General features: G+C 36.1%; 2 protein-coding genes across 2 annotated transcripts in view; one reads left to right on the top strand and one right to left on the bottom strand.

Annotated features, from left to right (window-relative positions):
• Window positions 1–27602, bottom strand: part of LOC132548352 (cysteine--tRNA ligase, cytoplasmic-like) — a 194891-nt gene that overhangs the window by 114273 nt on the left and 53016 nt on the right. The gene's annotated exons all lie outside the window — the stretch shown is intronic.
• Window positions 1–27602, top strand: part of LOC132548456 (uncharacterized) — a 143540-nt gene that overhangs the window by 75557 nt on the left and 40381 nt on the right. The window contains exon 2 of the mRNA XM_060212323.1: window positions 7597–7683. Within this exon, the coding sequence (XP_060068306.1) occupies window positions 7597–7683 (87 nt within the window). The remainder of the gene's footprint in view (window positions 1–7596; window positions 7684–27602) is intronic.

The raw sequence follows: 27602 nt of genomic DNA, 5'->3' as shown, positions 1-27602 counted from the left end.
ACAGTAGTGGGATTCCCTCCGTCATTGTTCCAGGATAACACTAGACAGTAGTGGGATTCCCTCTGTCATTGTTCCAGGATAACACTAGACAGTAGTGGGATTCCCTCTGTCATTGTTCCAGGATAACACTAGACAGTAGTGGGATTCCCTCTGTCATTGTTCCAGGATAACACTAGACATTAGTGGGATTCCCTCTGTCATTGTTCCAGGATAACACTAGACAGTAGTGGGATTCCCTCTGTCATTGTTCCAGGATAACACTAGACAGTAGTGGGATTCCCTCTGTCATTGTTCCAGGATAACACTAGACAGTAGTGGGATTCCCTCCGTCATTGTTCCAGGATAACACTAGACAGTAGTGGGATTCCCTCCGTCATTGTTCCAGGATAACATTAGACAGTAGTGGGATTCCCTCCGTCATTGTTCCAGGATAACATTAGACAGTAGTGGGATTCCCTCCGTCATTGTTCCAGGATAACATTAGACAGTAGTGGGATTCCCTCCGTCATTGTTCCAGGATAACATTAGACAGTAGTGGGATTCCCTCTGTCATTGTTCCAGGATAACACTAGACAGTAGTGGGATTCCCTCCGTCATTGTTCCAGGATAACACTAGACAGTAGTGGGATTCCCTCCGTCATTGTTCCAGGATAACACTAGACAGTAGTGGGATTCCCTCCGTCATTGTTCCAGGATAACATTAGACAGTAGTGGGATTCCCTCCGTCATTGTTCCAGGATAACACTAGACAGTAGTGGGATTCCCTCCGTCATTGTTCCAGGATAACATTAGACAGTAGTGGGATTCCCTCTGTCATTGTTCCAGGATAACACTAGACAGTAGTGGGATTCCCTCTGTCATTGTTCCAGGATAACACTAGACAGTAGTGGGATTCCCTCTGTCATTGTTCCAGGATAACACTGACAGTAGTGGGATCCATTGGGATAACACTAGACAGTAGTGGGATTCCCTCCGTCATTGTTCCAGGATAACACTAGACAGTAGTGGGATTCCCTCAGTCATGTTCCAGGATAACACTAGACAGTAGTGGGATTCCCTCTGTCATTGTTCCAGGATAACACTAGACAGTAGTGGGATTCCCTCTGTCATTGTTCCAGGATAACACTAGACAGTAGTGGGATTCCCTCTGTCATTGTTCCAGGATAACACTAGACAGTAGTGGGATTCCCTCCGTCATTGTTCCAGGATAACACTAGACAGTAGTGGGATTCCCTCTGTCATTGTTCCAGGATAACATTAGACAGTAGTGGGATTCCCTCTGTCATTGTTCCAGGATAACACTAGACAGTAGTGGGATTCCCTCTGTCATTGTTCCAGGATAACATTAGACAGTAGTGGGATTCCCTCTGTCATTGTTCCAGGATAACATTAGACAGTAGTGGGATTCCCTCCGTCATTGTTCCAGGATAACACTAGACAGTAGTGGGATTCCCTCTGTCATTGCTCCAGGATAACACTAGACAGTAGTGGGATTCCCTCTGTCATTGCTCCAGGATAACATTAGACAGTAGTGGGATTCCCTCCGTCATTGTTCCAGGATAACACTAGACAGTAGTGGGATTCCCTCTGTCATTGCTCCAGGATAACATTTGACAGTAGATTGATTCCATCCATCTTTGTATTTAGCCTGTAATCCTTTAGTTGTTTTTACATATAAACTACCACTAATCAATGAAGTGAAATAAAAGTCCAAATACTTATGATTAAAAACCTACAAATCATAATTTCCCCAGATTTATACTTTTACAAAGGATTACAATAACTGAGGACAGTGTTATAATTCATTTTCAAAACTAATTTTTGTTTTTTTTTTAATCATGACATATTCATTTCTCATTCAATGATATAACAGTACTATATATTTCTTAGAAAAAAAGTCTGATATGATAACAGTATCTCCGATTTCACATGATACATCATATTCTGATTAAGGTATCTGACAGGGTTGGCCCACTTATGTGTAGCATCGCTCTACTGTATCATTCAATACACGGAAAATATTATAAAGTAATAATTCATATTTAAAAAGCTCTGTCAGAAGTATCTAATAGTTACCACCGGCAAATTCTAGTGTGTACGTCACTTCTGTGGAATGATGGATGTTTTCGGTAATGGTGTTCTTTCAAGGCTACACCTCTCATCAAAATATGACATATAGCTGAGCTACCATACTACAGTTTAAAAGATTAAATTATAATTTGATGTGAATATATGGATGGGTAGCATAGAGTAATAATGACACAGGCAGGCTTAATCACCACCCAACTGTTCTCTCATCTTTACTCTTCAAACTTGGATAATCGTTTGGGAGTCTTAAATTATTTAAGGACCAATCTACCATATTGTTTAGGTTGATGTCTGAGAGATGTGGTGTAGGGCAAGGCTAGAGACCTAATCAAGCCCTATACGATTTAGTATTCACAACTCTATAGTTCTGTATCCTCTACCCTACACAACCCTGTCCAGTACTTCTGATATGGTCATTTTGACCATACCTCTCTTATTGTGGCAGGGCTACTGATGAAACAAAAGATTCTGGATCATCTCAAATGGATTAATGTCGTCTCTGTAAACATGTTTTCTGATCATTATCCGTTGATAGACATAAGTATATTTTTCAGCAATATTTAATTATTATTATATATAAAAACCTTTAAAACTGGGGATGGGATGTCAGTGTATGCTGTTTCATATTTTAAACAAACAAACATTGTAAGCAGCATATCCTTTTTTTAATTTCTATTTCAAAAATGGTCAAGTATGACCTTTGACTCTTCAACCTTGACCAATGTAAAGAACTTGATGTGTTGCTAGCAGGTCTAATATGAACTAAATCTGTTCCAGGTTTCATGAAATATTTTCTAAATTCAAATGTATACCTAACCAATCTTAACTAAAAAATTAAAGAAGGGGAGGAGAAGACAGGGTGTTATAAAAAAATCTTGCTTAAAAACATTTGATTCATTTTCATTAATTCACAACTTTCAAAGGAATTGTTTATTTTGGAACATTTGTCCTTGAGCTCAAGGCTAGAACACTATACATAGGGACCTGTCTACCTGGTTTCAATGTATAAGCATTAAACATCATGGTACTTCCATATGTAGCATTTGTCATCAGTATCAGTGACAATAACATAAAGATACTGTACCCAAAGTCAGGGTTCACCTTCCTACTGGAATATAGACAAAAAAAACTGTTTGGAAAATTTGTGAGGCAAACAGAGAGAAGGTTTATAGCATGGCAGGCTGAAGTTAACGAAAACTTATGTGTGACATCATCCCTGGAAATGAAGGCCACAAGGACACAATTAGCATATGACCCAACAATATCTCAATTACTGGCGGCCATATTTTTGTTGCCACAGTAATTCCTGCTCGTAAACTTGGTTACTAGAAAGCCATTTTAAAACTTTATTTCAGCACTTGAACACTTTCTATTTTTGTTTTCTTGCTAAAAAGAAAAAACTAAATAGTTGAAAGAAGAAATTAATCTGACAGCTGATGATTCAAAATTACTAGACCGCGCTGACGTTTCCCATAAACCTGCATTAAAGTGAAAACATAAAACTAACAAGGGCACTCGAGTACACCGCCCCTTGAGACAAAGAAGGTGTCTGAGAGTGAAGATGAGGAGGGGAGATTCCACTGTCCACTAGTGCTATGTGTCGTCATACAGACAGCGTTCCCTGTCATGAAAATATTCCCACTTTGTCACAAGTGAGAATTGTCACATCTTAATGACCACGCTAAAGTAGGAAGGAGTACTTTCCATGACACGGTCATTATACTAATATCAACTTTAATATAATGATCATAAATAAAGTTAATGTATCACTGTAATCAAACCTGGTTATTTCCCCTTGATTAGAATTCTTCTTTGATTACAATCTATAGCACATACAGCACAGGCATAATCCATTCACAAAATTTGAAATTAATATAAAAAGCCATCTGCTGCTGATATGTCACTAAGGCAGATACTAGTTTGTGCTATTCAGTGAGACAATACTTTTATTATAATCTGAATTTATGAATTATTGACGCCAAAACAGCTTTGTGTTAACTAAGAATAAAGAGAAACAAGTTAAGACAGATGAGAACACGGAAATGAGAAGTTAGCAGTTCAACATCAATTGCGCTTTTTACGATAAAAATATCAAGAAAAATCTCCATGAAACGGATTGATTGTTTTATCCGTGGAGGTCTTTCCAGAAGTAGTGTTATCAACATCGGTGGACAAGTCTTCATTTCATTCTTGTTAAGATTATGAAGCCACAGCCTATCATACGATGTCAACAATATGCTGCGCAGGTCGTTAAACAGTTTGTCTCTCATTAGGGTACCTGGCGGATCCTGGAAAACACATCAATTTTCATAGTATTATATAGTTAAAGGAATGTTTAGCAATTTGCTAACCTTTTACGTTAATCAGCCATGACCATCAACTACAGGGTATTAAACTGACTAAGGTATAAACCCTGTGGAGACTTCATCTTATCTGTGAAGGCTCCGAGCCAATGACTGTCAAAATGCATTTGGATACCTTTCTGTTACAAGCCATAAAAACAAATGATTTTTTTTTGAAGATCCCCAATTCAGGGAGGTGTGAACAACGCTTTGTCTGTGACCCCCTGCTGGCAAGGTATCGACTACATCAACACACCCTTAAGATTCAAATACTGTCAGCTTTAAGTTAATTTTGAACATTATTTCAAGATGTGAAATTACAACTGAATGTATGAAAATGTTAACAAATAAAAGAAAACATCTACAGAAATTTTCAAATGTTTTGTTGGGAGGGAAAAAAGACTGTTTTTTAAAAGCTACAACTAATGATATAATAAGCTGATTAGAGTCAAAATAATGAGGCCTTACCTATATATTTAAATATAAAGAAACCATTAAACAGAAATAAGCATCTCACAGAGGAGCTGCCCTTCCTGTCAGTTCACTATGATATCCCATAATATATCTTTGGGATACTGTTTTTCCTATCCCATGAACTCTGTGATGCCAAGAAACCTATAGGAGCCAAGATAACGATGGTCGAGTATCGGACAGTAGTGACCAGGAGATGGTGAATTTAATTATCGGTAGATATTAACAGTAGCCAGGGACCATTATCCCTCCAGGAGTAGGTTAGGCACCCTCCCTGGAGGAGCTTACGGCTAGAAACATGTGATGAGTGTCTTCTTTCTACACCAGTAAATAACTCTAGGGAGATTTTCTTTCTACTGTATTTATCGTATCTTCAGGGGATAGTCTGCTCCAGGATTTTGTCTGTCTCAAATTTGACTCATTTTCCTTCCGATATTACCCAGAAGTAGGGTCAAATGCTGATTAATTTGACCAATCAAATTTCAGCACACCATTTAATCCATTCAATATGCATAGACATTGGTCCCTTGGTATGAAATTTTCTCAGTATCATCCTCTGTTCTGGAAGGCTGATATTGCTCTGAGTTAGGTCAAGTGCACGATGATTTGATTTACTTAACCAACACTAATCAGCTGTGACCACAGGTCGAAGTGTCTTTCTGTGAAATGATAGGTCATTATGGCAGTGATTCTCTCGTGTGTAAAATAAACAGACATTCTGTTGTGTGGACAATATCATCAGGCACATAATCTACTGTCAGCAACATTGTCTTTTCATTCCACAATTTGTGTCTAATTGCAGCTAACATCTGGACTTGGCTATTAACAAATCGTTAATTATTTTTAATAATTTTTTCAGATTTATCATTTCACTTTTGATAGATTGATTTGTAGAGGCAATGTCACAGTTGTTTCAGAAAGTCGTATTGACTGCTGTAAAACCTTCAGCATGATTCTGGTAAATCCCTAAAGCTGATTTTAGAATGTAAACTGAAGAGTGAGTCTAAAGAGACTACTTAAAACTCTATCATCAAAGCCTGCTAGATCAAAGAAGCTGTGAAATTCAAACAAACGATTAATAAAAATGTTGTTGTGTTCTAGTGTGAAACAGTCACTATAATGGCCACCATCTTGACTTTAGTCTAACTATCCCATTGTTACTACAGAGTGGTATTAGATATACTATTGTTAAACCCACAGACATTACTTAATAACCATCTATTTTGACAAAACAAAAACACAAAAACAAAAAAACAAAACAAAACACAAAACAAAGCAAAATCAAGTATGAAGATATTTCCCTGAACTGTCAAACAGTCAGAGGCAAGGAGAACTATGCCTTCTCAATTTTTTTAAAACTCCTGAAAGGAGATTTTCATTGTTAATAACAGTTTTATGAATCTATCACCTGTATACAGATATTGGAAATTAATCTTAGAAAAAAAATTTTTCAATGTAATAAACATCTTATACCTACTCTGACAGAATATTGTGAATCTCACAACACCAGCATGTAAGTTATATGTTATTACATCATGGTCATGTAAAACCATTAGAAGACATCTAAATCCTGTAGACAATCACTCAAACACAAGCACAAAAGCCATTCAATAATAAAGTGTTCAATTCTCAAACAACTCGGAGAGTTTCCATGGCAACAAAAAAACACGACATCAACAAAACTTATTAATATACGTATGTTTGAATGTACAAAACACTTCTATGATGTCATGGTATAATGTCATCAGATCATTTCAATGTTTGAAAGGAAAGATAAATATTGTCCAGCAGACATGACAGGTGACACAGGAAGACAGCTTTCCTAATCGTAAAAAGCACCATAATGACCCTTTTTACATGCAAAGATAATAAGTTCATCTACTCTAATGGCTAAAGCAATAGAAAACACACATTATAATGAATGCAAACAATTGAAATTACTCGAAAGTGTTGTTGCGTGATGCTAGATAATTCCTGTCACCTAGAAAAACTGTTTGCATTAGGAGTAAAAAAAAACCTTCACTAAAATAACAAAGAATTGTCAGTCTCTCAATAATTCTACACAGATTATATTCATAGAAAATTGTCTAAAAGCCTCATTATCAGTGATGTATGAGCAATTTAAAGGAAATTTACATAAAAAAAGTTTATGACATGATATTTTTGACCTAATTATGGATATCGCAGGTAAGCGAGGACTTATCTGACAGATGTAGCAGGAAACAGGTATAGAACCAGCGTCTCACTAAACATCGTTATCGATTGTACACTGCAGGTGTGACTTATGACACGGAAATCTGTTACGTAAAATGTTATTGATTAACTCATTATGTGCCGACCCTGAAAACTGACTTTGACAAAAACATTTTCATGTATCGAATATATAGACACAGTAATGTGAACACTGCACATATTCAATACAGGCAGTTGTTTTCATTGATCTTAAAATCAAGCATGTCTGCTCGAAACCTATCATTGATATAAAGCATTCCATCACAATGACATATAGGTATATATTGATACATCTCCAACGCCCTCGTTTACAAAAATAATCACATCCATCCCTTTATTGGGCGGGGGAGAGGGGGATTGTAATTCAATCAAAAGTTTACCAATCATCAAACACAAATTCTTCATGTATTGATATTTTTATTTTAACTACACAACATTAATATCAAACTTTTATGTGTTTCAGTACGCTATGGGCAATGGGAGAAGCTCCCGAGAATGTCGCATGAAGCAGAGAGACAGGGCTACATCCGCCAAAACGATATATGTAAAAGTGAGTACAACACACCAATAAAACTGTTAAATGAAGGACTTGTCAATCATTTTTTGAAACAACCAGATCGAGATGGTTTTTCAGGATTTGGTTTTGAAGGATATTATTGTTGGACACAATGGTCCAATGGTAGGTAAATCCTTAGCTGTGACTATATTAAAGATCACGATATTATTGTTGGACACAATGGTCCAATGGTAGGTAAATCCTTAGCTGTGACTATATTAATGATCACGGTTTTCCGTACATGATCTCTAGGTGCAATTAGATCAGATTCGTTTCAGATCTGTAGGTACAAAAGAATAAAAACAAGAATATTCACTGGTGAAGCATTTTAAAATGTCTGATACATGGCATCTTCATTAAAATTGAAATCTGCATATAGATATGTAATCTAATGTAGACACAACATGTTGCCCAGACCAATGGGAATTTCCAAGAAGGAAGAGACAGCAAAGCTGCACGCTATGTTAGTGTTAGATCAATGAAAATTACAAATGGCATCTTTAGGAGCAAATTACAAATTAAATCTAAATGTACAACAGGAAGAGAGATTGTGAGTATGATCAGGTGTTTCATTGTGTTCATATTTTAGCATGTTTAACTTGACAAACATCTTCTCAAGATCTTTAGAAAATTCATAGGAGAAAATGCATCTTCCATATAAATGAGTTTTCAATTTTTGCACTGCAAGAGTGCAGATGATATAGTATTGTATGAGTGGTGTCCCTTAGAAAGACAATTTGTCAACAATGATTAAATTTAAATGAACTTAATTGGCATATGATTTTTCCTTCCTAAAATGTGAAATTTTTCAAACATTTTCATGACATTCACATCTCAAGAATGCTCTCTTTTAAAAATTCCTAACAAAATGAACAGATTTTCAACAGAAATCTTAAAATAGAAATGATTTGGGAACATTATACAAGTGTTAAATCTACAGCTATGGCTTCCCTTTAAAAGATGTCATAGATCCAATATGAATTTTAATGGTCACACCTCAGACATTTTGAGATTTCTCTGGTTAAACTCGATAAATACCATAACTAAGTCTGTTGGAAGTACAAAGAATGTACCAGATTTCCATGGCAACACCACACATGGGCTGAGGATTGACTTTCACTAAAGGAGTTACAAGTAATCCATGGATTAGCTGAAGCACACAATTAGGTCATGATTAGGATGGAAACTATTGAACAGACGTACCTATCTATTTTACCACACTGACCTTGGACAATATTTCATATATGTCTATCGGACAGACAAAAGAACACTTACTGCAAGGTATTATCATTATGCAGCCAGAATATCGGAACATTCACGTAAAACGTGTAAAGCTAACATACAGCCTTAAGGTTACACTTCCATCTATAAGGTACGCCTCTGTGAAGACATCAATCCTCATTCTAACCAATACTTTTCTCATCCCCCACTCTCCTCTAGAATACTGGAGACCTATACCAGAAATCACTTAACATACATTGATAGATGAGCTTGATACCAGCTCATCCATTTGTTTTTTCAGAATCCAACATGTAGAAAAGACAGACAGACCAGTTTTTCAGTTCAAATATTTGTGTATAGTTTAGGATCAGTGTCATAAATCAGCTAGCTTGACTTAAAAATTTGGCACCACTGTGTTTTGGCCAAATTGAGCCACTTAAGGACTAAAGCCGTATGACTGTAACCAAATGGAGGCTATTTCAGTGCCTCTGTTGACGATATACTTGCGATCAATTTCCACACATTTCCTTTTACTATTGCCTACAACACAGCAGACATCATCTCATAAGAAATGGTCTCTACGTGAAAATGTTTTACTGGGAAATTGAATCAAACGTGATCTCTATTGACTTGTGTTGGAGTGGACAGCCGCTGCTTGGCTGCTGCATGGTCAGATCTGACTGGTCTCTGGTCTGATCATGGGATCAAGAGCCTTCGATCAGCTGACGATTGACCTGAGAACAGCAGTCAAGCATTCATGTGACGATTCGTGTACATGTACCTACTATAAAGATTGGGGCTTCTACACATCAGGAAATTGGTATATACTTGTTTCCACTTGTATACTTGAAGACACCATAATTCATACAAAATTCATCAATCTTAAAACTGTCTTCAAAATCAGATGTGTTAGAATAAGAATTGTTAATAGCTGTAATTAATGGTACATCAATATTTATTATCAAGTTTAGGTAACTGTGGCAAAAGTTATCACTTATTTAAAATCTCACTGGTAGCATTTGTTTTCTAAAATTAGGAGCATTCAATATACATCTGAACCAACTACAAGTTAACTTACTTTTATCACAAAGACTGAGGAAATGGTGGACAGTTAAAGCATAAGTCAGATAGGTCCATCAGTAAGGTTACATTTAGGTTAAAGGTTAAAGGTCTAAGTTCGTTCAAGATAAGGTGATATTTCGCTGAGGTGAAGGTTAGAGCTAGTTAACAATTGGAAGGCGCTTGAATGATAAGGTAAAATTCTGATAGAGTTTAAAGGTCAGAGTGTATTCAGATGGAGTTTAAAGGTCAGAGTTTCAGTGACATTTAAATGGATGATATATGACAATAACAGTTCAGGTATACATTGTTAAGATAATGATGTCTCGGACCAGTAGAAGTAGATTATCAGAAAATGCACACCACTGAATACATGGTTTCTTTATACATCATCATTAGGTCGTCTGTGTGTTTTTATCCAATCTTGGTAGCTATGGTAATTTCTTTGAATATGAGTTTAGAGGCTCAGGTTAATCATGTAAGCCCGAGACAATACCCATGATACTGGGCAATTCTGTTATGACAGCAGTAGATCAATGAGTGACACAAGTGCACAGATCTGTTTTCATACTACAGGGTATACATGTATATGTTTATATAGACATTAACACGAACAACAAATCTGTCCAGGTATTGGAATATGGTTAATGATAAAAAAAAAAGTCTGATGCAATCAACGTTACCTGGTAACCATGTAGAAGGCATTAGAATGTCAAGCTTCTCCAAGGCAAATAGGAATAGCTTCATAAAGAATTTACTAAAGTTGTACATTAAGGGCATGATCAACATTGAATGTCCCTATAACGCCTGTTTAATGAGTACATGGTTGTTATATAAATCATAAGCATGGGTGACTGGAAAATGATTTCTAATTCATTGTATCCAAGATGATTCACTCAATGTCAACCAATCAGCCCCCTTCATCAACCAAGGTCCCTGTAATCTCATCCTGTAAACTCTGTCAACCAGTAACTCACTATGGAAACCAGTAACTCACTATGGAAACCAGTAACTCACTATGGAAACCAGTAACTCACTATGGAAACCAGTAACTCACTATGGAAACCAGTCATTCTCTGTCAACCAGTAACTCACTATGGAAACCAGTCATTCTCTGTCAACCAGTAACTCACTATGGAAACCAGTAACTCACTATGGAAACCAGTAACTCACTATGGAAACCAGTAACTCACTATGGAAACCAGTAACTCACTATGGAAACCAGTCATTCTCTGTCAACCAGTAACTCACTATGGAAACCAGACATTCTCTGTCAACCAGTTACTCACTATGGAAACCAGTCATTCTCTGTCAATCAGTCTTTCTCTCTGTCAACAAGTAACCTTCTCTGTCAACCAGTCATCCATTATGTCAACCAGTCACCTCTCTGACAACCAGTCACCCACTCTGTCAACCAGTCATCCATTATGTCAACCAGTCATCCATTATGTCAACCAGTCACCTCTCTGACAACCAGTCACCCACTCTGTCAACCAGTCATCCATTATGTCAACCATTCACCCATTATGTCAACCAGTCACCTCTCTGACAACCAGTCACCCATTATGTCAACCATTCACCCATTATGTCAACCAGTCACCTCTCTGACAACCAGTCACCCACTCTGTCAACCAGTCATCCATTATGTCAACCATTCACCCATTATGTCAACCAGTCACCTCTCTGACAACCAGTCACCCATTATGTCAACCATTCACCCATTATGTCAACCAGTCACCTCTCTGACAACCAGTCACCCACTCTGTCAACCAGTCATCCATTATGTCAACCATTCACCCATTATGTCAACCAGTCACCTCTCTGACAACCAGTCACCCGCTCTGTCAACCAGTCATCCATTATGTCAACCATTCACCCATTATGTCAACCAGTCACCTCTCTGACAACCAGTCACCCACTCTGTCAACCAGTCATCCATTATGTCAACCATTCACCCATTATGTCAACCAGTCACCTCTCTGACAACCAGTCACCCATTATGTCAACCAGTCATCCATTATGTCAACCATTCACCCATTATGTCAACCAGTCACCTCTCTGTCAACCAGTCACCCGCTCTGTCAACCAGTCATCCATTATGTCAACCATTCACCCACTATGTCAACCAGTCACCTCTCTGACAACCAGTCACCCACTATGTCAGCTAGTCACCCATTATGTCAACCAGTCACCCTCTCTGTCAACCAGTAACCCTCTCTGTCAACTAGTCACCCACTATGACAACTGGCAACTTTATTTGTCAATCAGACTACATTTCATGTCAATCAGTCAGCTTCCTTTTCTACAATTTACTCATCATTTTAACCTTACAAAGTATTAGTGTGCGGCTTAAGTTAAAGAATACCTCAAGCAAATAACACAAAATATGGTGCCATACACAGACAAATTGTCTCCCTTTGTATCTAGACAAAAGGCCTGGAGAAACTGTCTAGAGATAAATTTTGTCTGTTATACTATTTGAAAACAGTAACCATAAAAACATATATAAAGATTTTTCGGAGACTTCAATAAATGTACCTATCAATTCTTATCTGAATCAGAAACATATATCTTTTATAGTTAAAACCATCAGACAACTCTAACCTTCCCTGTAAACACCTTAATACTAATTAGACAGGTAGGGTAACTATCTGGAATGTTTTACAAAGAACTTACTAATTAGACAGGTAAGATAAATTTGAGATTTCTATATAAAGGCCCCCAATCAGACGACCAGTCCCTGTACAGACGCTTCTAATTAGACAGACCAGGTAAGATAGAGATCACCTATGATGATGTTAGCAGTTCCTTACAATATGTCTACTGTATATCAGATATCAAACAGGCCTTCAGTAATCAGATTTTCTTCATGAAAACATTAATAATAAAATGTATTTTTCAATTTTCAGCCAGTTACTGAAATTACAATGCCATAGCTCATAGCTTTCTAATTTAACATACAGAGACTCATCAAAAGGACAATTTACTGAGTGTCCTGTACTACACACACTATAATGACATCTGGACTTGCTGGTATTGAGGTATAACAAAACAGACGCGGATATCCTCATGGTAACACATAGTGCATTGAGTATATCCATGTGATTTTTACTTCATTCTCTCCTTTGAAAATTTTCCTTTGAAAAGTCATATGCATTAAAGGTTTCCTTTGAAAAGTCATATGCATTAAAGGTTTCCTTTAAAAAGTCATATGCATTAAAGGTTTTTTGCTATATTAAAAGTGAATTTGTATTTTAAAATGTAAACATTTTTATAGCAGAACATCTTTTAATTTGGTAGTTTTGATTTCTCATCACTGAATTACTGAAAACAAATAACAGTGTCATTTTTCAAGCACGACTAAAGTAAAGTCTCTGCATCTATCAATATATCTCCACCCCGAATCACCTTGTAGACGTGACAGATGTTAAAGCTGGAGACTTAACCCCTTTAAAGAGGTTAAAAAAATCTACCTCGGAGACCTATAGAAGTACTCAAGTACATTATAATACTGACTGTTAGTGAATTTTATTTTAACAACTTCTCCATTTCTTTTTCTTTCTCATGCATGCCTCATTGATAACACGTCAATTTATTATCATTTGCTGCTTTTATCATAAAACATGGCTAGGCATGGCAAGACAGATGAGCTAAATGAAATAGAAATCCCCAAAGTTTAATGTCAACTTAAACAACAATGGTTCAAGATAAAACACTGGTAAAGGTCCATTACTCCACAGCTTCTTTGTTGGTGACAGTTAACCCAGGCATTCACACAATGGATATTGATATCAAGGAAGTGACAAATTCATATCAAACTTCAAAAAATTAATTACTGGCAAAAATGTTATTTCCTTGGCTAATGGACATAGCAAGGAGCTTAATTTCACTATAGAAGAATCATCTTGGTTTTCGTTACGTTCCGATATGAGGGAACCTCTTGGAGCTATAAATGAAATATTCACGTTTGTCTGCCGTAAAAACATGGAGACGCGTGACGGGACAAAAGCCGGTAAATCAGAGACGTATCCCGGCCAATCTCGGCCTTTTGTCAGATTTTATTTGTGAAAATAATAGGCGATTATGCTAATTGCAACAACTCTGACTAACACATGTGCTTCAGCTAAAGTATCGTGAAGATATCAAACAACACACTTAACCATACGCAAGGTTTTTTATATTTTGAATTCCCTTAGAGCCATGATTATCACTGCAACCAATAGTGGCTTTTCATCAGGCCATGGAAACCACGGTGACAAAGAAGAGCGATATCACATATTTCCACAAGATAGGGTTATGATTGTGGGAGCAAAAATTACAGGAATCCCGCCAAGATCACACCCAGTAAATTTCAGCTGGTTTTATTATAGAGAGACAGCTTTTGTGTTGTGTCATGTATTAAAATCATATATTTCCTTTGACAATCGATTGGCTAAAAAATTGTACACTGTGGCTGTCATGGTGATAAATCTTGATTTTGTTTTCTTTTCCTTTTTCATAAAAGAGATAAAGGAAGCTAGAAATATGAAATATTAATCTGCTAATGTAGAGTGTGCTTGGGTTTTAGAGTTGAACATATGGTTGTAGCAGCATGTCTAACAGGGTGAGGAGAAAATTGATATTTGACTGCTATCCAATGGCCTCTAACAACTCAAGTCTTTCCTAGCAAATTGAATACAAGCATTACAGATAGAAAAAACCGCATTCTTCCATAAATCAATAATGAAATATCGAACAAGAAAAATAGACATCTTATATACCTCAATGGTGAAATTAGCATTTTACTATAATTCTTTAAAAAAACTGAACATAATTACAATATTTGATGTCAACAAAATATTTCTGTCATTCAATACTTCCTATCTTCTTTATATGTAGACAATATGGCGGGATATCTGTGTTATCTTTTAGTATTTTTTATTTCAAGACACTGAGCTGCTCGTTGACTACACTCATCCACATCTTATCACAGATTCATGATGAAAATAGGTTCCGAAATTCTTACATAGCAGAAATTATTCTGGAGCCAAATACACAGCTTATCCAAAGCGGCACGTTGTCTGCATAAATGTATTGTCATTGTCTTTTTTTAAAAAAAAAAATTAAAGGGAAACAACTCCTATGTTTTAAAATCAATATATTGATCAAACAGCTGATACACGAACATCGTGTAATACATTTCCTTAGTAAAACGGACAGATTTATTTTCCTGTAGGTATGCTTTGTTTAACGAGTGAACATGTATTGTGAGTTGGATGTTCTTGACAATAACGTGACAGTTCCCGGATACTATTTTAGGAAGGAAACAGTCCATTCACTAACAAAACAGGATGTCATTCCAGTTAGGTTTACTGACCCAATCACAAACTCACAGCGGATCGTCCTGATTTCCGGGGGGCCAGCAAAGCACCATTCACTATGCTTATGCAAGTGGAATGGTCTGATAAACATGGCATATTCATAACACTGTTTTCATGTCCTCAAAACAAAACCATTGATTATTGATGCATGTACAGAAACCTTTTCAGCACAGATCATTCTGTATATCTTTAGTTATAGACAGACTATATTAATGGTGATTAGGTACTTATTAATCATCAATTAAGTAAAACTGATGTCAGATTGGAATGCAGGTTTTAAGGAAATGAAATGTTAGACCAGTTGCTGTACCACAGGAAGTGCCTGTAACGTTTTGTTCTGACAATACCTTAATCGCCTTCTCATAATCCCTGTAACACAGTGTAACACAGCTTACAATACACAACAAGCATACCAACTCCTCAAACACTCTTCCTTTTCAAAAATATACAATAAAAAAATCAATTTTTTATTTTCAAATTGTATCTACGTGTCTTCTCAAGACAAGCATACAACCTTGGTCCTCCTGCCCCTAGGTTGAATTTCATTATAAAACAATGTTTATGAGGCATTACAAATGGAATAAAAAAAGTTATTCTCAGTCTAATTTCGTCTCTAAATTATCATGAATAAAATATCAGATGTATTTTCAAGGAAAAGGGCAGTATCTGCAAGCACTGGCCCGAAACCCTGCTATTGATTTTGGACCATAGCTTAAATATGTATTGTCGTGTGATCGTGATGTTCAACGGTGGTATTACAGTGGTAATTGTAATCTTCTTCCAAGGTCGCCTATGGTTCAGTCGAATGGTTGTAAGTTATACAACCAGTCCTCCTTCTTTTTTACACTCTCCAAGGGCAATACATTTCCCAAGGTCGATAGTCATTTAATGAATGGCCATACCATGCCCATCACCTTAATTCTGTTGATACAATTAGATGTTTTGGTGTTTGAGGAAGCAGAAACCCTTGACTCGAATAGGAAGTGCAGTAGTATGTCTTTGATGTAAATAGGTTTTACTTCAATATCAAAATAATATACAATTGAATTCTGCCTTTTGTGTGCAAACAATAACAGCTTACACTCTTCAACTATTAGAACTGACACATCAACTTCTAATGTTCTGAAGTACCAAGACATTGTGTTTTACATCAAAGCGCTTCTGTAACCAAGAAAGCTTCTATACAGCGACAGGTAGAAATTGATGTCTCACTTGAGAGATATTGCTGATACCGATTTTCTATACTGACGAACGAAACAACCCTGCAATCAATGCAAGGCCATCACACTTCTAATGCCCAAATATGTAAATGACAATTTTATCACTAAAGGTAAGCAGTAAGTCTTAAAGCAGGCTATTCTGATCATCTGTGACAACGACAAAAGGTAAATAAATCTGACGTGTTCTGTGCCTTTTATGGAGCACTTTCCTGTTCATCTCGGTGGTATACATCTGTCAGTGTTGATTATAAAACATCTAACTATTAACTATACCTTAACATGTGTCAGTCTTACAACATCATAATTAGGAGTCTGTGTAACCACACCTTACCTACACTTTAAATCACCATATACCAATCATAGTAAAACTTCAGTATAATGATAAATGTCCATCACTACAAGTATTTACTAAGTGATGTTATGGATAACATGTAAACATTCAATAGTATAAAAGTGTCTTCTTTCTGTCGTTGAGTGATTTCCATTAATACCTATGTATATCTGAATGTTTTTTCTTCCGGTCCTAAATAAATGAGTTTTAGGTTTTCGATTGAAGTGTAACTGGATAAATTGCCTTTAACGACCTACAGTCACCTGTTTACCAGGAACTCTGACATCTTACTCATTAAAGTGACATCTCTTTAATGTCATGTGACAGTGTTACAGACTTAACTAGGCCAGTCATATGATCCTCATTATTATAAGTATACCATGAAGCCATTTAGGTGGCAACAGTGGTGTGGCATTTATACGCATATTGTAGACTTGTATTTCATCTTTTTCAATACGTTTGAAAATATACAGATCTGCTGTGTACTAAAATATTAGATAGAATTCACCACACCACATCAGTACAGATCTGAGTAATGATGTTTGGTCCCTTGAGTCTGGGGTCAAAGTAATAAGCCAACCCCTGACTTTGTGTTAGAGGTAATGGTGTTTGACCCTCAGGTCTAGTATTAAGCCCACCCTTACTTTGTATTAGAGGTAATGGTGTTTGACCCTCAGGTCTAGTATTAAGCCCACCCTTACTTTGTATTAGAGGTAATGGTGTTTGACCCCTCAGGTCTAGTATTAAGCCCACCCTGACTTTGTGTTAGAGGTAATGGTGTTTGACCCTCAGGTCTAGTATTAAGCCCACCCTTACTTTGTATTAGAGGTAATGGTGTTTGACCCTCAGGTCTAGTATTAAGCCCACCCTTACTTTGTATTAGAGGTAATGGTGTTTGACCCCTCAGGTCTAGTATTAAGCCCACCCTTACTTTGTGTTAGAGGTAATGGTGTTTGACCCCTCAGGTCTAGTATTAAGCCCACCCCTGACTTTGTGTTAGAAGCAATAGTGTTTGGTCCAAGGGCTTATTGCAGGATATATATGGTGACTGAACTAAGCTGTGCCAGTTCATTAAGACATCTACACCTTAATAATCTGCAACACATAATCTAGTCCATTGTTTACCTACATTGGACCAAAGATGGAATTAAATTCACCAATCCAATTTTAGCAATATACATCCAAAACGATCAGAACCCAAGTAAACATTATCATTAGCAAGGTTCCAGTCAGGATTTATTACCGAAAAAGAGCATTTAAACGATAGTTAACATTGTGTTTATGAAGGACATTTGCATATAGATCTCTAGGCCTTGGAGGAAAACAGCAATTCACCAAATTACACATAATGACCCTCCTTAGCACTTACAAGTAAATGACTGGGTATTGATTGTGTGTCGTACAGGACTCCGCACACTACTAAGAATTCCTGTTGTCTTCATATAGCTTCCAATTGTGACCTGAATCACATTAATGGAGGACATCAAAACCATGATTTTCCCCCTTTAATTCTGAGGTAGGTGTTCCACAGAACATAAATGTTTCCTTCAATTTAGTACGGTTTAGAGAATTTTTTATTTACATGTAAGTTCATAAAACATTTTCATCAAAGAATCAGGAGTATTTTGTGCTGTCATACATACATACGATTCTCATCCAGGCAAGGCTGCAGATTAGCATGGTAAATTAAGTACGCAGACGCCCTAATTATCACACAAAGTTTAGAAAACTCTTTAACTGCTGGCATCACAACACATCAACATGCATATATGTATACAGCCACATGTAGATTTAAGACAGGCACCACATGTGCTAGTAGGAATAATCTACTGCAGTTTAATCTTACTAGTTAACCAGAAGTACACATATTTAAAACAAATCTGTGTAATTGTCTATTAAATTGGGAGCACTATTAAGCAGAATATGCCTGTGGTTTACTAAGAAGGAGCAATAATGTATATTCAGATGATAAAGTTAGTGGCCCTTTACTCCTATCCCAGTGCCCTCTCTTCTCATCCCTCAATCCCTGGTGATTTGTAACTATTATCATACTAATGGCTAATCTATACAACACACTATCTCTTCAAGTCTGTCAAACAGCAAGGAAGCACTCTTGGTCGTCAAACGAAGGGCAGATCGCAATGAAGATTCTGCAGGACATATTAACCATACAAAATGTGTAGTGGACCGAATTGATCTGTATGTATGTGTCACATCCATTTTCTTCAGATCCAAATCAGACAAATGCATTTTTATCGTCTCTCACCCTAACCTTAAATTTGTGTGTTTATCGGAAAATTTTCCATAAGAAGGTTGATTAAACTGATATTATTAACAAATCCTTCTTTTTAAGTATACCCAAGAAAACTTGTAGAGCTTGATAAACGGACATTTGTGTGTGGAAAGCACAACTGTAAGGCAGCAACTTTTCTGTAATAAATTTCTGTTGATATCCATACGTAGGTATATTACTTCTTGGTGGAATGTGTTATCCATGCTTGACTTATTTCTGTGCTGTCTGTAAACTGTTCCAGGAATCTAAAGATCTCCATCAGGGGAGATAAACAGAGACATTAATGTCACGGAGACAAATTACTTACTGACAATTACAAACATTTCTATAATATTTACAAAAAACTCACCAAACATATTCCTGCTTTGGTAAAATTAGGACCATTTGCAGGAAGGGTGTAGAATGGGAAAAATACATGTAGATAAAGGATTTATCATTTGACACTTTTAGGCGACAAAACAAACAGTAAACTGAATCAGATAATGAAGAAAGACACCGATTTATAAAATTTCAAAACATATTTCATTTTTCGACTTTGAGATAGGTGAAGTTTTGTCTAATAATGCTCCAGTGGTTTAGTGTTGTTCAGTGTGTTGAATGCTTACTGTCAGTGATGGTTGTAGTGATGATAATTAAAGGTTATAAGGTGACTACAGCCAATCTAGGCCAGTAGGTATACTGCAGGTATTTATGGGCAGTGACAACTATTTTGGGAATTGATCATTACAAGCCCAGCAACGTGAGTATATTCCACCCTGGTGACTCTTGCCCAGATAAATTACAGCTCTACACCAAATCTTCCCACTTTATGGTGACTGAACCAGCAGACAATTGCTATAAAGGACAGCCATTTAACCCTTATAACTGATGTCTGACCTTGACTTTCACCTCAAACAACTTGTGTCCAGTCTGGTGCCCAATAGAAATCTTGGACAGTTTATGGTCATTCTCAGAACATATTGGAGTTAAGGCTCTGCACTCCAAAACCCTAGTAACAGGTAACCCCGAACATCTGCTTTGACAAGGCTTCTGACAGACACTTGTGTTTTCTAATTTTTTTCCTATAAAAAAAAACAGTAAGTCGACATATATTTCCCATTAAGATCTACCAGAGCCTCGCACTTTTCCCCTGTTGATCCTTTAGACCTGTAGTGGACAGACACCCTCAGTACAATCAAAGACATAAGACATAAAGTAAATTGTTGTCATGGCGTCCAGAAGAAGGTTATGAGACAATTTAGCGCAAAACTTTCCCAAGTTGACCACAAAAATCTATCACATACAGATGCCTTCACAGGTGATGACAGATACAAGACATAACACACAGAAAATGGCTACTTTTCCATAAAGCTTTTTTTTTGTCTGATTCTTCGTCTGAGAATCAAGAAACCTCTGATAGTTATTGGGTATTTAGTGCCACACTTGTGTAAGCAATGTACCGAAGGGGACTTGATTTACAATCCTGAAACATAAACTCAAGTGTGATGATGGCTTCCCAGAGAGCTTGTGTTAAGGGTATATCTTAACGGGAGGGCAACACTTTGATGAGGGTCCAGTGTTAAGGAGGGTGCAGGACCCTGCAGCTGCATCAGTGATATGCTTACATTCAGCGTGGATTTAGCGGGTGTTTAACACTCTGCATGTTAATTGGATTGTGTAGCATAGAGCAATAAAAGCAGCATGCAAACGCTGATGTTGAAAATCAGCACAGAGATCTTGTCACCAACAGTTACATAATGTAGCCATAAGGACCGTTGATTCATAGCAATAATATTTTAACCCCAAAATAATATGAGAGGCTTAACCTTTGCTAATTAGGATGGCAGAGCAAATCAAAAGAAATATGCAAGAACAGGAGAGATATTACTTTGATCATGAAAAAAAGCTATTTACAGACAACATAATTAACCGTTAGTCATACTGAGAAATAACGCAGAAATGGGGCACAATTCAACTTTGACACAATTCATGAAATTGATCAGTGTCCTTGACAATGATCCATATTCATAAACCACAGCATAATATAATGATTGATTACAAAGACAAACTAATATCCTGAAAAAAAAAGAATCATATTTCAACAAATTTTTCAAAAATCTAATATTTAATTCCAGTTAAACATGATTAAGTTTGCATCTTATGACCAATATCATGAGTCCAGATGTGTAAAACAGATGTTCTGAAACCTGATTGACAGTCAGGACTAGAAATGAATAACTTGATAAAAATTTCTTCTGCATTCACCTCAAAAAGTTACCGTTATAGAGGTAAGGGTATGGCTACAACACAACACAGACAGACCAACATAAAACCGACAACTCTATTAAAAATTTAAACACATACTGATTAAGCCAAATGCAAAAAGATTTACATTCTAACTCTGGACTTAATTGAAAACTGGCTAGGAAAATCTAATGTTCAGTTAAAGATGCAGCAAGGAAACCTCAAAAAACACTTTTCTTTCAAAAATATAACATATGGGAAGAGACAAAATCAGCTTATGACATGGGATGAGTGTTTTTAATACACCTGCTACCAAGAGATTAGTGTGATAACAGAAAAAAGTTACGCTTACATCTGCATCCAACTAATGTTTGCCTATAGGCTGACCCTGATACAAAAACTAAAGCACTTGTGTGACTTTGAGTAACCAGATTTTGCATTTTGCTCCTATGGATTCATCCTTAACAATGTAATATCCGTCTTTGGAAAATTTCTTTAACTTCAGAATTTGAAGTTTCAATGGAAAAAGAAAAAAAATCTGATATGTTACATTAGAAAAACAAGTAAACAAACTTATTATTTTTGAAATATTTTGGGGAAAAAACACACTACATATTGTGTATAGGATATCAGCACACCACAGCAAATAGATTCCTTATTTTGAATTACTATAAAAATCAAATTATATTATTTGACTAGAGACAGGACAATCTATATCATTGTGTGCTTTAATGTGATATATATCATATCCTTGTTGGGAAGCACAAACAAAATTTCTCATAGTTCTTCAATTTTTAGTATATTAAAACCATTTTTCAAGAATAGATTTGTCATTTTTGGAAAGAAATGATATAAATTAAATGGCAATGATAATTAACAACAATATATCATTTCTTTTGTGACAACATGTACAAGATGTCTGTCTGACAGAAGACAGTTTATTGATACATGGCAATGAACCAAACTGTTTTCTTTTTAAAATAAGAGCCGAGAGAGAAGATAGATCTAGGATACACAGCGACAATAAGAGAACTGTTTTCACATCTTTAGGTTCCAAACATGGACCATGGTCAGACAATGCCTACAGATCAATCACTTTAAAAATGGATGCTTGATGACTCAGGGAAAGTGCAATTATCAAAAAAACAATGCTTCTGACAAAAGGGAAGTAGTGATGTTGTGTAAAAGTAAGGGAAACTGTAGCTGTTAATTTGATAATGTACACATGGTGTAGAACTCTCAAATCCAAGTAGGATATTTAACAGCCACACGATGTCAGTCAACCCAATAATGCAGGTTATACAGTTGAGTTCTCACAATGCATCTATTTACAGGAAGTTCTGTCACCTGTTCACACATAATAATCCAATTAAAGTGATCTAATTTGATTACCACAGTCTCAGACACTTCTGCACTCTGATTTACTGGAGCTTAGTTTTATGTAATGGTTTGTCTCAAAGCTTATCCTTTGGTAACAAACTGTAGTATATATTTGTACACAATCTAATGACAGTTACGCACAATATACATGAGGGACTGCAAGAGTTTTAGACAAATACTGATTTCATTTAAAGTTACATTTTGAGTTTTTTATGAGAATCTGTGCAAAAAAAGGGAGGGTGGGGAACAAAATGTTTGATAGAATTTTTTCTCAAATCTAAGGTAATAATCTGGATCAGAACATTGTGTTTCTGAAGTTCATCAGGTCGTGATACCTAATTAAGACACTAGAATAAGTCATCCTTCTGGTGAGCTCTTCAGTAGCACAGAGTTCTGAGTCACTGACCTGTAATGTTTGTGACCAACAGGAAAAATAACAAAACAATATGATTCAGCTGAGTATAGATGCTGGGACTTTGGTGTTTAAAAGATTACTTAACTGAATCATCACCATAATCAGGATAAAATTTAAACCATTGTTAATTTGATAAAAAAAAAAGCCTAACAACATCCTCAAATTCAGATTTTCAAAGCAAGCAATCTGTAAAATATTTATCCATATTTTACCTAATGAAAGTCAAATTGCAAGTTAACTGTCACACCATGATCACTTCCCACTCATTTTCTGCTGAAATTAACAACAGGAAGGGACAGAAAAGCATTTATTGGAAGATGATTTGAAAAATGGCCATAGTGATCAGGGTAATTATAGAATATTTAGTATGCGCCAACAGCATGACATGTGCTTGGAATCTGTAACGCCACCATAAAAGTGCCTAATAATACCTTGTAGGTAAGCTGAGGGCGGGGGACAGGTGCTACCTGACCTGTCATCACGTCATAGGTAGCTTCAGGGGTCGGGGACAGGTGCTACATGATCTATCATTAACAAAATTGATACCATATTACCACATTCAACATCAGCCACACTACATTATGGCAAGTGATGGGTGATTTTATGCTCTAACAGCCATTTATGGCCCAAATCCATCATATAAAAATGATAATTTTCCTTCCATTATTATGTCAACACAGGGTGGGGTGACAATCTTTGGAATTAAAATAGATAAGCCCGCTGATTAGTTCCACTGTCCATGTATAACTTGGAGGGATGTTTTATTCCCTGCTCTCCCCCTAATTTTTATACAGCTATCTTAATTCTTGTGCTAAATCTGAAAACGGATATCAATTCATTGTTACAACGATGTATAACTTGAGGCTATTGATGATGACAGACATATTAACATGACTGCCAAATCACATTACATGTAAGAATATGAAAACAAAGACCAAAAAAAAGCCACTTTCCCGAGCATATGGTAATGAAAATCAAAATTGGACAAAAGTATAAAAATTTGGAAATAATTGTTAATAATAGTAGATCGAAAACAATATGGATAAGAAACCTGGAACACAATTACGAAGGCATTATGGAACTATTAAATCTGATATCCCTGATTAATCAATATTAATTGGCCCTTTAAATGCACAGTGATATCATCAGTATGTTTTAAGTTAATCCACCTCCTAATAGTATCTGGCCACTAAACCTGATTGTCGCACTAATGATATAGGTGAACCCTCCATTAATTGAAGTATAATGATATCGTCACATCTTGTTGAAAGGTGTAAATCGAGGGCCGAGACTGTGGCATTATACTATGATTCAGCCATCACTCTCATACCAAACCTTATTCATAATTTAGCCTCGAGATACAAAGCATCAGAATTCACACGACAAAAAGAACAACTGCTCTGATAATTTAGTCCCCAGTCCAAGTTATCTCTTACATTTCACAACATCGAACATCAAATATTTTCCGTGTTCATTAATGCTTTTTTTTCTGTTTTGATCACTTTGAAAACGAAATCTTTATATGGATAAACAATTTTAAGAGACTTTTTTCTCTCTGAAAAAAAACATGATTTACCGTAGCCAGGAAGTACACATATCTTGAAGATCTAACGTCTCTTGTTTATCTTTTCTCCAGCATCAAGGAAGCTGTTGTAACTCAATACACACCCACTCCATAACACAAACACACACACAAGAAAACCTAACCATTCATCATTTCCTTATTAATAAAGATGGAACTTATTCCAGAAGTGTAGGACCAACCAGTAATGTATATAGATAGAGACAACAATATAGCTACCCTGGATAGCTTCCTGAAACCTCCCATAATATATATAAAAAAATAATCATGTCAGGTCTTGTGTCCATATAATGAAATATCAATATTACGTCAAGTGATTCTTTCTTTTGAAATATTTATATCAGGTCATGTGACCTGTATACTACTGCAAGAGCATGTGATACCTATATGTTGAAATACCAATATCAGGTCATATGACCTTTATATATAAATGAAATGTCAGTTTCAATTTATAGGATATATTGTGACTGTTAGGCAACACTCCAATTGTTACCATCACATATCTCACCATAGAACTATGATAAAATTAGGTTCTATAGAAATTTTATTCCAGAAACATTTGTTCAGTTGATATGGTTTAATGGTATGAACTTAGGGTTCACAGCATAAATAAGTTGTTAGGGAAACATTCACATGTCATATTACACTACAGAGTGTGTACTGGCCACCATAAATGCTCTACCTGTTCTGGTACCGAATGTGATGATGAGAGAAAGCAAGGGTTCTACTTAGCGGCAGGTCTGACTTCTACTACTATGAATTGGTATTTTTTGTACCATTGTACCATTGTACCATTTATACCATTGTAAGACAAGTAATAACTACATAACACAAACAACTAATTATCAAAATTCTTCTCTGTACAAAAACTCCTAACAACCAATACCACACAGCCATGAAATGTGTCCGTCATTAGAGATATGTGTATAACAGAATACAGAAACGAGTGTTTTATTGAAAACAGAATGTTGTGTACACACACTATGACATAGTTAGGATCATTCCCGTTAATCACATTTGTCACATTATTAGTCAAAAACAATGCCGGGAAGTGACAAACAGACACAATTACATCTAGAAATGCACACATGTATGGACAGGTTTATCCTCCACATCCGGGAAACATTTTCTGTATGAGGTACTCTGTTGCTAATAAACAGCTGTCTGGTAGTAAGATGTGGCTATTTACTGAGTTGATATTGTGACGAGTAATGTAAAAATATGATCTCCTTAAAAACTTAACTGATTAGGTCATCAATGAAAGAAAAATGTCAAACTTGGACAAAATGTGATAAGAAATACAATTTATAACATGGAGTAAATACATTATGATTTTCTAGATGTTTAGATCTGGATCCCAGTAGTATCAACAATGGTTAATTTCTGTCATCAACATAATTTTACATACATTGAACCTTATCTTTTTGATATACCAGCTTAATGTGAAACTGGCAAAAATCTCATATATATGAACAATATTAAATATACGCTGGCTAAGCCTTTTTTATAAGAATTGGATTCGACTAATACTGTCCTATTCTTCACATTTATTGATGCAAATGTCAGAAACTCGTCCCTTATAAAGTCCTCACTCGGACCAGAACTCCAAACACTAGATGGAAATGACTTAATTATCAAGGGTAAAAAGATTCAATTAGTCAAGTAATCTCCTCATCCAAACGACAAAGCCTAGCCAAGATCAGCCAATCACTGTACAGCACAACAACACATTGTCAAGCATCACAATGACTTAGATTTCATGCACAAATGAGTCTGCCGAAACTGACATATATTGTGTAAGATAGAACATAATTGATATTCTACCTGACAATGGAACAGGAGCTTTTAGTAGCAAAGGATAAGTAACCAGGACTAATACTGACAATGGAACCAGTTCTCATACATGAACCAGTTCTAACAATGAGACTAGAACGAGTTCTCATACACGACCAGTTCTAACAATGAGACTAGAACGAGTTCTCATACACGAACCAGTTCTAACAATAAGACTAGAACGAGTTCTCATACACGAACCAGTTCTAACAATGAGACTAGAACGAGTTCTCTCATACACGAACCAGTTCTAACAATGAGACTAGAACGAGTTCTCTCATACACGAACCAGTTCTAACAATGAGACTAGAACGAGTTCTCTCATACACGAACCAGTTCTAACAATGAGACTAGAACGAGTTCTCTCATACACGAACCAGTTCTAACAATGACACTAGAATGAGTTCTCATACACGAACCAGTTCAGATTATCGTGATGGAACCTGAGTTTTCATATGGGAACCATCTCATACATGAATCAGTTCTGATAATGACACAGAAACCCATTCTGATAATGACAATGGAACAAGTTCTCATTCAGGAACCAGTACTGACATTTAAAAGAACCATCTCATACAGGAACAAGTTCTGTTAATGATACTAACATCAGTTCTCACACCACAACTGGCATTGATGACTATACTGGAACCAGTTACAGTAACTAAGACTGACAATAAACCAGTAATGATTGATTGTAAGCAGTCCAGTAAGCTTAAACCTTTTATTATGTATAATTAATTCTTTGAAATCTCTACAATACCTGCATGCATACACTAAACATGATCGCTGATGTAAAGTAAGACATTTGGCTTATTAAGGCACTAGTATAGAATTTGTTGGCATGAACTTTTTTGAAGGTACAGTATTGTTTTTATTATTGGCATTTTTATAGAAATCTCAGAATGTTTGGGTGCACTTTATTAAAAAACATGGATTTATTGCTGGGTAATCTGATATGTAAGGCTTTGCAGTTATCATTTACATCAGGTTTACCTT

Source organism: Ylistrum balloti, unplaced genomic scaffold (assembly GCF_031769215.1).
Source record: "Ylistrum balloti isolate Yb309-2 unplaced genomic scaffold, AGI_CSIRO_Ybal_v1 Utg370010, whole genome shotgun sequence".
NCBI classification, from domain to species: domain Eukaryota; kingdom Metazoa; phylum Mollusca; class Bivalvia; order Pectinida; family Pectinidae; genus Ylistrum; species Ylistrum balloti.
Note: the sequence above shows the minus strand (reverse complement) of the source record. Positions and strands in the feature narration are given on the sequence as shown.